The sequence below is a fragment of the Balaenoptera borealis genome (assembly GCF_965194805.1).
Source record: "Balaenoptera borealis genome assembly, chromosome: 20".
Classification (NCBI taxonomy): Eukaryota; Metazoa; Chordata; class Mammalia; order Artiodactyla; family Balaenopteridae; genus Balaenoptera; species Balaenoptera borealis.
This window is the reverse complement of record NC_138879.1, coordinates 57,570,037-57,583,317: the sequence shown is the minus strand read 5'-3', so window position 1 is coordinate 57,583,317 and position 13,281 is coordinate 57,570,037. Positions and strand designations below refer to the sequence as shown.

General features: G+C 42.4%; 1 protein-coding gene across 7 annotated transcripts in view; it reads left to right on the top strand.

Moving 5' to 3' along the window:
- Positions 1-13,281, top strand: part of LOC309618899 (uncharacterized protein) — a gene marked incomplete at its 5' end in the record, with an annotated part of 56,884 nt that overhangs the window by 36,827 nt on the left and 6,776 nt on the right. For 3 of the 7 annotated variants that reach the window (XR_014238666.1, XR_014238667.1, XM_082373380.1), the window contains one exon: positions 593-2,653. The exons of 1 other annotated variant lie outside the window; for it this stretch is intronic. Coding sequence is in view for 4 of the 6 variants with exons in the window: in XM_082373380.1 (XP_082229506.1) it covers positions 593-663 (71 nt within the window). Of the gene's footprint in view, positions 1-592; positions 2,654-13,281 lie in introns of those variants that run through there. 3 more of the 7 variants (XM_082373383.1, XM_082373381.1, XM_082373379.1) reach the window with 1 other exon arrangement.

Genomic DNA, 13,281 nt, shown 5'->3' with positions numbered 1-13,281 from the left:
CATGCTAAATTCTTTTATACTATCCTCTTTCCTCCAGATTTCGTCTTGAATGTACTGCCACCTTACCTTAAAATTTTCTTCTCTTCCCAAGAGTGAGCAAGTTGTAGCACAAGTCATTTTCTGCTAATGAAAAAACTTCAAGAACATGACTCATTAAATTTCTAGTTATCAAAGAAAATAAAAGTGTATCCCTTTGAAGGGGTGCTTTAATCAAAATTGTATTCACTCATAATTTTAATCAGCGAACCCTTACTGAGCTCCTCACACAGGGACAGGTGATGCATAAACAGGACGTGGTCCCTTCTTCACAAATAGTTCAATATCAGGGGAAGCAATTGGAAAAACGAATAATTTCAGACAGTTATTTCCAACAGGGTGGCAGACTTGCAGCTCTTATCCATTGTTCCTCTGAAAACAATAAAAGTCAGGCTAAAATGCAATCAAAATTTTAAAAGCCTGTACTGATAAGCTGTTCTAAAAATAAGGATTCATTAGAGGCCAAAATCAAGTGAAAGTAGAAATGTGCAGGGATGAGCAGAGTACTAAAGAATATTTGCTGGACGTTGGTGACCTAAAGCTTTTGTTTTCACAGCTTCAAGGGGCAGAAGACATGGCTTAGGAGCTGCCCAGGGTGCGGTGTTTAATAGGAGACCCCATCATTAAAGCTGGGACTACCCCTTCCCCCAGAGGCTACCCATGTAAAATTGAGTTAGAATTTATCTTGACACCCAGTGGACACCAAAGAAAATTACCTGATTGAAACTGAATGCTGAGTAAAGGAAAGAAAGTGTCCCCTTTGAAACCATGTCTATACCCATCTCTTCCTCGCGCTGTTTTGCAGGCAAAATTTAGTCTAACTGAAATCTCTGAAAAATTCTCAAGCCTATAATTTGATTTAAAGTGATCTTGGGTTGGTCGTACCTGCTGGCATCTGGCAAACAGAAACCCAAACCTTCTTTGGAGGATTTCTCTGAAGGAACCCACCTTCAAACTAAATCTCAAAAAATTCCTTTGGAAAAACTTCCAGAAGATCCTAATTTATATAAGAAATACCAAAATAATAATGAAGCAAGTGACCATGACTGAGAGGCAGCAGAAACTAAGGACATCAGTATGAAACATGAAAAGATTTCAGATACTGGAATTGTCAAAGACAGACTGTAAAAGAGTCATATCTAAAGAAATAAATAAGAGGTTAAACTTATGAGCAAGGGAAAAGAAACTGTGAAAATGATCAAGCAGATCTGAAAAAGTCAAATAAAACTTCCTATAGAAATAAAAAATATCATAAATGAAATTTAAAAACTCACTGTCTGAAGTTAACAGCAAATAAGACCCAGCAGAAGAGAGAATTAGTGAGCTAGAAAATAGATATAAATAAATGCTGGACTACATTACAGAGGCTTAAAAGAGATGGACAATCTTTAATCAGAGACCCAGAAGGAGAAGAGAGAATGAAGAGGGAGACGGGAGAGTCGATGTTTGAAGGGATGGATGGTGGATAAGAAAATGACCAGAATTGATGAAAGATACCAGTGCTGAGATTCAGGAAGTCAGAGTTCCTAAAAGGATGTGTAAGAAGGAATACCTACCAGGACACATCATGAAAATGTAGAACACTTAAAGTCAAAGTCAAGATCTTAAATGAAGCCGTAGAGAAAAGACAGATCACCTAGAAAGAAGCTGCTGTTCAGACGGATGCCTAACTTCTCACCAGCAGCAGGAGAAGCCAGAAGTCAGTCAAATCATATCTTCGACATGTTAAGGAAAAATATTAGTTAATTTAGATGATGAACTTGGTCTTGAAGGAGGAGTAGGTAGCTTAGGTCTCATGTTTTCTCAAGGGCTCAGTCTCCCCTGGGCTTCTGCTCCTTCAAAGCAATCATATTTCAGTGAGTGCCCCCGGCCCCGATGGTTCTTATCAAAGGTTCGATGAGGGGTGTGCCCCTCTGCTGGTTTCCCTGGTAACCAGTGAGCCAACCCCTGTAACTGGTAACCTCCTGCTCCCCCAGGAACAAAGACTGCTGCCACGTCCTGCCCACAGTCTATCGCACACAGTGGGATGTACTTCCAGGACCTTGCTTCGGGCGTGTAAGCTCCTCCATCCATTAAACCATCGATGTCTCTGTCGCTGACTCTAGGCTCCTCCTTCCGTCTTGAGGCTGGGCAGGCCTGCGGGGTGCAGCCCAACATGAGGGAAGAGCCTTATTGATCCTGGTCTGATTCATTAGGAGTCATTTGGGTCCACAAGGGTGGGGAAGCACGTGCTTCTTACTGCATTTTTATCTTTGTAAACATACCATAGAACACCAGTTCACAGACTGATAGGTAAATGCTGTGGACTGAATGTTTCGTGTGTCCCCTCCCCAAATTCATGTGTTGAAATCCCAATGCCCAATGTGATGGCATTAGTATGTGGGGCCTTTGGGAGATGCTTAGGTCATGAGGGTGGAGCCCTCATGAGTGGAATTAGGGCCCTTATAAGGAGACCCCATAGAGTACCCTTGCCCATTCCACCATGTGAAGACACAGGGAGAAGATGTGGGCTGTGAACCAGCACGAGGGCCATCACCAGCATGAGACCACGCGGGCAGCTTGATCTTGGACTTCCCACCCTCCAGAACTGTGAGAAATAAATTTCTGTTGTTCATAAGCTATGCAATCTGTGGCATTTTGTTACAGCAGCCTGAATGGACTAAGACAGTAAATAAGAAAGAACTTAAGTTTTGTTTGATTTGATGCAATAAATTTGGAAGCTGATTTTTTGTTGTTGTTTGTTTTAAATGTAAAGTAAAACCTGGTATGTGACTGAATTCAGGTTAAGTAGAAAATCAAAATAATTTATTTCAAAATCTCAACTCTCATTTCCATCTGAAACTTTTTATCAAGTCAATCTAGGCACATGTTTATGGAAAAGTTTAATAGTTATACTGACAACTGCCACGTCCCACCTCTAAGCCACACTACTTGCTTTCAATCCTATTATTATTTATTCTGGTATATGTCTCTAAATATATCATTATACTGCTACTCATTGATTCTTCTTTTTTTTAAAAATTTATTTATTTATTTTTGGCTGTGTTGGGTCTTCGTTTCTGTGTGAGGGCTTTCTCTAGTTGCCGCGAGCGGGGGCCACTCCTCATCGCGGTGCACGGTCCTCTCACTATCGCGGCCTCTCTTGTTGCGGAGCACAGGCTCCAGATGCGCAGCCTCAGTAATTGTGGCTCACGGGCCTAGTCGCTCCGCGGCATGTGGGATCTTCCCAGACCAGGGCTCGAACCCGTGTCCCCGGCATTGGCAGACAGATTCTCAACCACTGCGCCACCAGGGAAGCCCGACTCATTGATTCTTATTTGGGATGTCATCTATTTGTTTTCTTCTGCAGGGAAGGGAGTTCAGCTGTCTTACGTCACCCCACATATACACTGCCCCTCCCATTTTCTGCAGATAGAGCAACAAGGTTTGATCACACTCTTTGTTGTGTTTAGCGTTTGCATTATTAAGGCACGCAGATATCATACAGTATTTGTCTTTCTCTGTCTGGCTTATGTCACTTAGCATAACGCCCTCCAAGTCCATCCAATTTGCTGCAAATGGCAAAATTTCACTTTTTTTATGGCTGAGTAGTATAACACTGTATGACATCACTTATATGTGGAATCTAAAAAATACAGCAGACTAGTGAATATAACCAAAAAGAAGCAGACTCACAGATATAGAGAACAAACTAGTGGTTACCAGTGGGGAGATGGGGGAGGGGCAATATAGGGGTGGGTAAGTAGGAGGTACAAACTGTTGGGTGTAAGACAGACTACAGGGATGAATTGTGCAGCACAGGGAATATAGCCAATATTTTGTAGTAACTGTAAATGTAAAGTAACCTTTAATATTGTATAAAAAATAAAATTTTTTAATAAAATAAAATTTTTAAATGGTTTAAAAAAAGGCATGCAGATATTAGTCACAGCTGAGGCGTGTTGCACATTAAAGCAATTGTTCCTTTATCATACAATTTGTTTCCCCTAGAATTAATAACCATCTCATATTGTTGTTTGCTTAGTTTTCTTTAGACCTATCACTAATTGCACTAAACTTTCTCATTGAACTATGTAAACTTCATTTCATTTGGCGGATATGGCAGGTAATTCTTTATTGACCAGCTTGGTCCTGAAGGTTCAGTTTATTTTCAGTACGTAAATTTTATTTTTGTTTTGTCTTTATGAATTTGGGATCATGCCATATATACACTGTTTATAAGTGACTTTTTTACTAAGTGAAACCTCATGAACATCTTTGATGACTGAAGCATCCTGTTTAATGAATGCATAATATTCTACATCACGAACACACCCTAATCCATTAAACGAATTGACCACTGTGACATGTTTATGCAGTTTTCAATTTTTCACTTTTATATACAATCCTGAGATTCACATTCTTGAAGCTCAATTTTGGCTATTATTTCCTGAGATAAATTCTAAGAGTAGAACCGCTGGGTCCATTGACATATTGGACATATGGTTTCTTCTAGAAATAGTGCTGAATTTGAGAAATGTTGCCAACTCTGGGCTTTATAGTCTTAAACATTTTGGTCAGTTTTAAGTGTTGTCTGTTTTAATGCTAATTATTTTCTGCAAAATTTCTTTAATAGCCAGTGAGGCTGTGTGTGTCTTGTATGCTTATTTGATATTTTGATCTTATATTTTGTGAATTGCCTGTTTATATTCATTGTTTGTTTCACTACTAGGCAATCTCATCCCCGCCACTCCTTTATGTAACCTCTCCATTTGAGTTTGGAATTGTCGCCTATCAGACTTATTCTTTGCATTCTACCTCTTCCAGGTCTTTCCTCACGCTGTTTTCATGATTCATTTAACCATCCACCCACTCGTGCATCTCTCTAATGTTTATTGAGCATTATTGCAATCTTTAAGGAACTCTGAACGCAGTTGAACAAAACAATGTCCCGGCTCTTATGGAACATACCTTTTAGAAGGAAGACAGGTAGGAAACAAATAAGCAAAAACAATTAAAAATATCAGATAGTAAGTGTTAGAGAGAGGTTTAAAACTAGGTGCTATACTTGGGGATAAAAGGGGGGCTCCATTAGATGCAGCAGTTAAGGAAGATGTCCCTGAGGAGGTGACACTGAGTCTAGGACCTCAGAATGACACCAGGGAGCCAGCCATCGATAGAGCAACGTTCCAGGAAGAGGAAACAGCAAGGCAAAGCTCTACCTCCTGCTGATATGAAATATAACCATGCTTGAAGGTAAAGTCCCAGTTCTGTGAAGCTTTTTTGGACCATTTTAGCCCATATAAAACTCTCTTTTGATTTCATACAATCCTCATTGTCTGAACTACTGGTCACTTAGAATTCACAATCTTACATAATCAATTTATCTTAGGTTTATCATATTTTCTTTCTCAGATAAATCTAAGAGTTTCTTAGGGTTAAGAGTCTTGCATCTAATATTTATATGTAGTGCCTACATTAGTTGGCATACCCTGATGCTCAATAGCTATGTTTACAATTAATGTATGAAGTTATAATCTTTCTTGCTTGCCATAGGACTTTGTCTAATGCAGTCATCAAAATCCTAGGAAAGAGCCATGGCATACATAGTCCTTGGTTCAAATATGCTAGAAGTAAAGCTGTTTATTGAAGAATGTGAGCTTATACAGGAAGCTAAGTCACTTACTTTCTTCTTTTTTTAATATATTTTTAAATTGAAGTATAGTTGATTTACAATGTTGTGTTAATTTCTGCTGTACAGCAAAGTGACTCAGTTTTATATATATATATATATATATATATATATATACATTCTTTTTTATATTCCTTTCCATTATGGCTTATCCCCGGGTATTGAATATAGTTCCCTGTGCTACACAGTAGGACCTTGTTGTTTATCCATTCTATACGTAATAGTTTGCACCTGCTAACCCCAAACTCCCAGTCCATCCCTCCCCCATCCCCTTCCCCCTTGGTAACCACAACTCTGTTCTCTCTGTGAGTCTGTTTCTGTTTCGTAGATAACAGAGTTATCTGTTCATTTGAGTTCATTTGAGGCACTTACTTTCTTCTTGATGAAACTTTTACAGGAGAGTCAGTCAACAAAGGAGGAAAAGCCAGGTCCAAAATACAACTTAGATAACTGGTGTTTGAAAGAGAGCAGGTTGCTACCACGTGTGTGCGTGTGTGTGCATGTGATGTGTGTGTGTATATGTGTGCTTGTGTGTGTGTGTGCACGGAGAATTTATTTAGCATCCTCTATACACTCCAGCACACGCTGAGAGAAAATGGAAGAGAAATTGTTATACGAAAGAAACCTGCTTCTCATCTTCAAGGATTGTAACATCTATTGGGGAAGGATAAATACCAAATACCTAGAACTCATGAAAACCCCTAGAAACTTAAAAAAAAACTTATGCAATAATGTAATCAATCCTATACTTGAGGACTCAAGAGTGCTAAACATACAGCCAGGGGTAAGGGAACAGATTGTTTATCATAAAGGCAATGGCAGAGTAATTGCAGATAGAGATTAGTTGTGTGTGTGTGTGTGTGTGTGTGTGTGTGTGTGTTTTGTTGTATGTTGAACACATAGGAACTGGAATTCTAACCAGTTTCCTCTCAATCACCTTTTTATGATCCAATCCATCTGTTATTTGTGTCTTGATGAATGATTTAAAATAATAAGCATTCTTCCAGGACCCACTCAGAAGTCAGTTTCTTCAAACCCTCCCGGTCCATCTCATCACTGGCGAGATGGATCTCTTCCCCTTCAGAGTGTGACTTTATCCAGACACCTTTCAGACCGTAGTTCTCAAACGCTGCCACAGGTCATACAATTTGTGTGGGTGTCTTATGTCTGCGCATGCAGTCCTTAAAGACAATGACTGTTCTCTCAGGTTGTGTACCTTTACTACGTCCACCTAGCACCTTGCACGTAGTGAATACTCAAGAGATTAAAAGGACATCTATGGACTCACTGGAAGGACTGGCGAAGTTGCGGGCAGAGGTGGGCCGTAGGAGGTTTGTTTAAGGTCTGAGCGGCTGGGGAGAGGCTGTGTGCGGCTCCTTCAAGGCTTTTTTCTAGGCGTCCCCTGCCGTCCACCCACCCTCAGCTTGCTCAAAGAGCGAGTCTGTGTTTAGAGCAATGTGATTTAAAGGTCACATTTATGAGCAAATAGCTGTGTTTATAAACTTAGTTTGACAAATAAGGGAGGCTTTGAAATGGATACTGTTTGCTGGAACCAGAACCAAGTTCCACCAACGGCGCACGCTGACTCTGGTTGTGGAAATGTGCCGCCAACGTGGCCTTCACAGCCCTAACTCCTCACCCACTCCTTTCATGTTTTGAAACGTAATTATTTAAAAGCTCGATGGAATTTTTAGGCATTAGGAACTTTTGGGGGTTTATCTATTTTGCGTCAACCTGCCGTTGTCATGATATTCTGCTCTGAGTGGGGGAAGAAGGAGCCTTGGGACCTGGCTTGATCTCACCCTGTTCAGATCAGCCACAGTCCCAGGCGCTGGTTTACTTTCTCATCAAGAGAGTCAGACACAGAAAGACAAATATCATGGGATATCACTTATATGTGGAATCTAGAAAAAGGGTACAAATGAACTTATCTACAAAACACAAGTAAGGTCACAGATGTAGAAAACAAACTTATGGTTACCAGGGGGTGAGGTAGGGGAGGGATAAATTGGGAGATTGGGATTGACATATATACACTACTATATATAAAATGGATAAGTAATAAGGACCTACTGTATAGCAGCCCAGGGAACTCTACTCAATACTCTGTAATGCCTTATATGGGAAAAGGATCTAAAAAAAGAGGGGATATATGTATATGTATAACTGACTGACTTTGCTGTATACCTGAAACTAACACAACATTGTAAATCAACTGTACTCCAATAAAAATTTTAAAAAGAGGGTGTCCAGAAGATTGTGGGACCAGGGCTATTAGTCCCCCTGCAGCCTCAGAGTGTCCTGTTGGAAAGGTTACACTGAGATGGGGGTGGCCTGGGTTTGTGATACAGAAGAAACTGCTCAGAGTCTAAAGATGGAAAGAGGCACCTTCTGACATGAATTGCGCTGGCCCCCAGGTTCCAGCTGCACAGAGAGAAGACTCCAGGTAGAAAATGACCCCAGGAACAAACAGTCATCCTAGGAAGGGAGGAACCCAACCCAGAGACTGCTACAGGTCCTTCGGGTTGGTTTTAGTGAACAAGAGATAATTACTCCTTAGTTGCCGAGACAGGGATTCAGAGAATGGAAGATGTTGGAATAAATGGCTAGAGATTCTGTCCAGAGAGCTCAGGATGCCCAACCCCAACATTTTCATTTTAAGGAAGTGTGGAAGAGTTGACCATTATGGATGCTTGTACTCAATTCCGTGAGGCGAGGACAGCATTTCAAACCACTTTCTAGAATGGGGGAGGGCACATGGGTGTGCCACGTGAGGGGGTCCCCTTCGGGGAGATTAGTGGTGGTCCCAGGATATATGGGGGCTGAGACTGTTATGTCCTCATTTGGTGAGAGAAATGGATAGGGGATGATGATAAATGACTATTCTTTCACAATACTCTCTTGAGGGGGCTCTACATTTTTTTCCTCACAAAACTGCCTCAAAACGCTTAAAGAATTCCACTTTGGAATGACTTCTGAGCTAGTTTATGTTTTATATCTCATCACTCTACAATTGCACCTCATTTTTAACCAAAAAAAAAAAAAAAAAAAAAAAGTTTCCTGCTCGATCAACCACCTTATTCATCAGACTTGGCTCTGAGTGATTTTTGGTTGTTTCCAAAAATGAAATTCACCCTCGAAGCTGAAAGATTTATGTTACCGAAGCTCCTGAAGAAATGTGACTTGAACTCCGAAGAACTCAAGAGGAGTTCCAGATACATTTTGGTACTGAAAAAAAAATCCAAGTCTCATTATTTCGCAGTCCAACCACATACATTTTCATATTCTCTTCTCTTCCATTGTGTCAGAAATGAAACTCTGATCCGAATGAGGTATTCCAAGTGCATTAATCAAAGAGCTGTGCTCCATCTAGGCATCTATAACTAAATTTCTGTTTCTACAACATCTGTTGGAGAATAGAAGAAGGAAAAGTGGAAAGATATACGTAAGAAGAAAAACAGAGGTGCCTGTAATAAAATCATGAAAGAGTGATACATCTCACCTCGTGCTGTTGCGTGCAGGGTGTGCTAGCCAAGTGCACTGTATGTGCAGAGGGCAACCTTCTGGCTTTGTTTTCTTCATGTTACTAGAGTAATGCATATTTACCCCAGAAAATTAGGAAAGAAGGAAAGCAAAAGGAAGAGAATTTAAAAATCATCTATAGTTCCATGGGTAACTAATTTTGATCTTTCATCTTTCCAGCCTTTATTCGATGGATCACATATTTTGTGGCAGATGTCTTTTTTGTTTGTTTGTTTTTTAAAAAAATAAGATACATACAGAAACATCCATAAAACATGTAAATACAGCAAATTGTGTTACGCACTAGTCAGCTCCCTTCCCCCTTTCCCTGTAGACAACCACTACCCTGATTTTGGAAAATTGATTTTTTTAAAGTTTTTCATCATATTTGTATCATCTAAGCCAAAAGTAATTTTTCTTTTCTTCTCTATTATTATCAGTGTAGAATCGTGGATTTTTACTTACTCAAGTATATTGTTTTTCAGGCTCCAATCATCCTAAATGTGGCCAGTGGGGGCTTTTTCAAGCAGCTCCTGTGACCTTCCCACACAAGCCCATCAGCTTGAACCCTTCTTTTCCTCTGACACAGCAAGATTTTTCAGGCCCACCTTGTAGGCCCCCTGCCCTGACCATTTCTCTAAGGATCCCTGGTTTCTGTAGTGAACACGTGATAGTTTTTAGAAATCAAGATCTGGACGGTCTATGCGCTTTGCTTTTGGGGTGCCTGTGTTTCTAGATTCTCTCAGAGGACAGAACTGGGAAATACACACACCTAACATATTATGGGCTTGTTGGGGATAAAAACACACCCCTGTGTTTCTCCTTTGTTCATGCACTCACAAAGCTTCTGATACCAGATGTGTGGGTTTTCTACACATCAGGCAATTTTTATGACACCAGCCGGGTGTCCTATAATTCACTGCAATTTTGACTCTACTTAACGTGGAATTAGCATCAGATCCCACAAGTTAAGGGCTCAGTCCCACAAGACTGCCCCCACTTTTGACACCAATTAAGTCCCAGGTTGCTACCTGTACTTCTAACCATCTGGCTACAAATGAGGGTTTCAACAACCCCCTCCTTGTATTCGATAATTTTCTAGAATGGTTCACAGAAGTCACGGAAACTTGTGTTTATTGGTTTATTATAAAGGGTTCAAATGAACAGCCAAACAGGGACAAGTGGGGAGGAGGGCGTGCAGAGCTTCCACGCCTCCTCTGGGCACACTGCCCTCCCACATCTGTGTGTTCACCAATCCCAAAGCTGGAAAAGAGGTTTCATTAAGAAGAGTAGCATTGACATATATACTCTGCCAAATGTAAAATAGATAGCTAGTGGGAAGCAGCTGCATAGCACAGGGAGATCAGCTTGATTCTTTGTGTCCACCTAGAGGGGTGGGATAGGGAGGGTGGGAGGGAGGGAGACGCAAGAGGGAGGGGATATGGGGATATATGTATATGTATAGCTGATTCACTTTGTTATACAGCAGAAACTAACACACCATTGTAAAGCAATTATACTCCAATAAAGATGTTAAAAAAAAAAAAAAGTCATGATTGAGTAAATCATTGGCCACTGGTGAGTAACTCAATTTCTAGCCCCTCTCCCTTGCCTGGAGGTTGGGGAGTTGGGGCTGAGAGTCGCAACCCTTTAATCACGTGGTTGGTCCCTCTGGCAACCAGCTCCCACCCTGAGGCTGGGTGGGGACCACTAAGAGTCACCTCATTAGCATAAACCCAGGTACAGCTGGAAGGAGCTCATTCTGTAAAACAAAAGATGTTCCTCTCACCCCTATCACTCAGGAAACCCCTGATGATTTAAAATAAAAGTCTTGTGCCAGGAACCGGGGACAAAGACTAAATATATATTTCTTATTACAATATCGCAGCTTAATAGAAGACAACAGTATTCGCCTATCTGTTCCTACACCCAATTTATTTATTGGAGTATAATTGCTTTACAATGTTGTGTTAGTTTCTACTGTACAACAAAGTGAATCAGCTATACATATACATATATACCCTCTTTTTTGGATTTCCTTCCCAATTAGGTCACCACAGAGCACTGAGTAGAGTTCCCTGTGCTACATAGTAGGTTCTCGTTAGTTATCTATTTTATACATAGTATCAATAGTGTATATACGTCAATCCCACCCCCCCTTCCTCCTTGGTATCCATATGTTTGTTCTCTATATCTGTCTTTATTTCTGCTTTGTAAACAAGATCGTCTATACCAATTTTTTCAGATTCCACATATATGTGTTAATATATGATATTTGTTTTCTCTTTCTGACTTACTTCGCTCTGTATGACACTCAATTTATTGTGACATCACATGTCACGTCGTCTCTGGAGGACTCTACTGCGTGCATACTCAGGACAGAATGAGAATGATAAAAGGTGAATAATGTGTTCCTGTTATTACGAAAATAATTTTCATCTCACAGATGCCCTCCAAGGGTCTCAGGGTCCCCCAGGGCTGACCAGACCACACGCCACTGAGAATGGTGCAGCAGAGGCATCAGCACTGAGAATTACAGGCTAAGGCTTTGAGATCTTTTGTCTTGATCTTTACGGTATTGTCCTTAGAAATGGACCCTCCAACAAACTGTTAATATCGGCTAACTTTGTAAAAGTTTGCAAAAGTTGAATGAAATCCTAATTTACCTTAGGAACTGCAAACTCGTATATATAACGATTACCTTTCGAGTGAGACCCCAATGAGGGTCCTCCTGCCCGGTGTCCTTGCAGCCAACAGAACGAGACCGAGTTCGGTTCAGAAGCAAAGGAAAGGGTTGTTCTCGGATCAGAGAACGGAGAGGCGCTAACTTGCTCTAGACTATGTGCTTCCCCGCCACGCAGGCGCAGGGCTGCTTTATAGGGTCTCGAGGGTGGTGAGGGGGCGGGGTTCTGGGCGGCCGGCCCGAGAGCTCAGTGTCGGGCGCAGCGTCTCTGCGCACGGCCCGCCGCCGCCATCTTGGACTGAGTGTCGTGCGCAGCCCTTCTGCGCACGGCCCCGAGCTGAGGTGCAGGTGCAGCCGTTTCCCGCCGGGAACTCCGGGCTGCAGGGCCGCGTGCGAGCTCCGTGCCCGCGGCCCGCGGTGAGCGAGAGAGACTGGACTCAGCACAGAGGAGAAGAAAGGTTAGACTTTGTTTTATTACCCAGATTCTGTTTATCGCCGGGAATTGTTCATGGTGACGAAACTGCTGCTCAGCTTCTCTGGGACCCATCTGCCCCTCCACCCCCAGGCCTCTCCTCCCGGGGCGTTTCCCGGCGAGTTCACAAACGGGAACCTTTCTCCACACCAGTGCTTCTCAGCGTGTGCTCTGGTCACCCCGGGGGACCCTGAGACCCTTGGAGGGCATCTGTGAGATGAAAGTCATTTTCGTAACAGTAGGAAGACCTCTTGCACCTTTCCTCATTCTCTCGGGAGGAGAGTTGCGCAGACGCCAAATCCTCGACTTCTTTCCGACCCCCCCCCCCCCCACGAAGGGCTCTGGCTGAGCCCCGAGCATCTCTCACCTGTCCCCTCTGCTGCCCCCTTCCCGCCCCCCAGGTCCGTTCTCCACAGAACCGCCAGAGCTATCCTTTTAGTCCCCGACACCATGCAGTTTTCTGCGGAAAATGATGTGATGCCGACTGCTTTCACTCAAAGCTGACGGCTTAAAATGCCCTTAAGGGCTTCCCTGGTCTGCCCCAGCCTTTCCCTCTATGACCCCCCGGCTCCCAGCTCTCTCCCCACCACAGCGACTCCCCTCTGTTCCTGGAACACCCCAGACCTGCTTCTGCCGCAGGGCCCCTGCCCTGGCGGTTTCCTGTTCTCCCTCGTCATCGTCTCACTCCCTGCTTTTCCAGGCTTTGCTGAGATGTCCCCGTCCCACTGTGTCCCACCCTGCCCACACTATTTAAAACGGCAGCTTTTCCTACACTGGGATGCCTGTCACTCCCTTCCTGTGCTCTACATTTTCTTTTCCATTTCCCGCCACAGCATTTACACTCTTTATTTGGTAATTGTGTGTTGTTTATCGTCTGTCTCGCTCTGCTAGCACGTC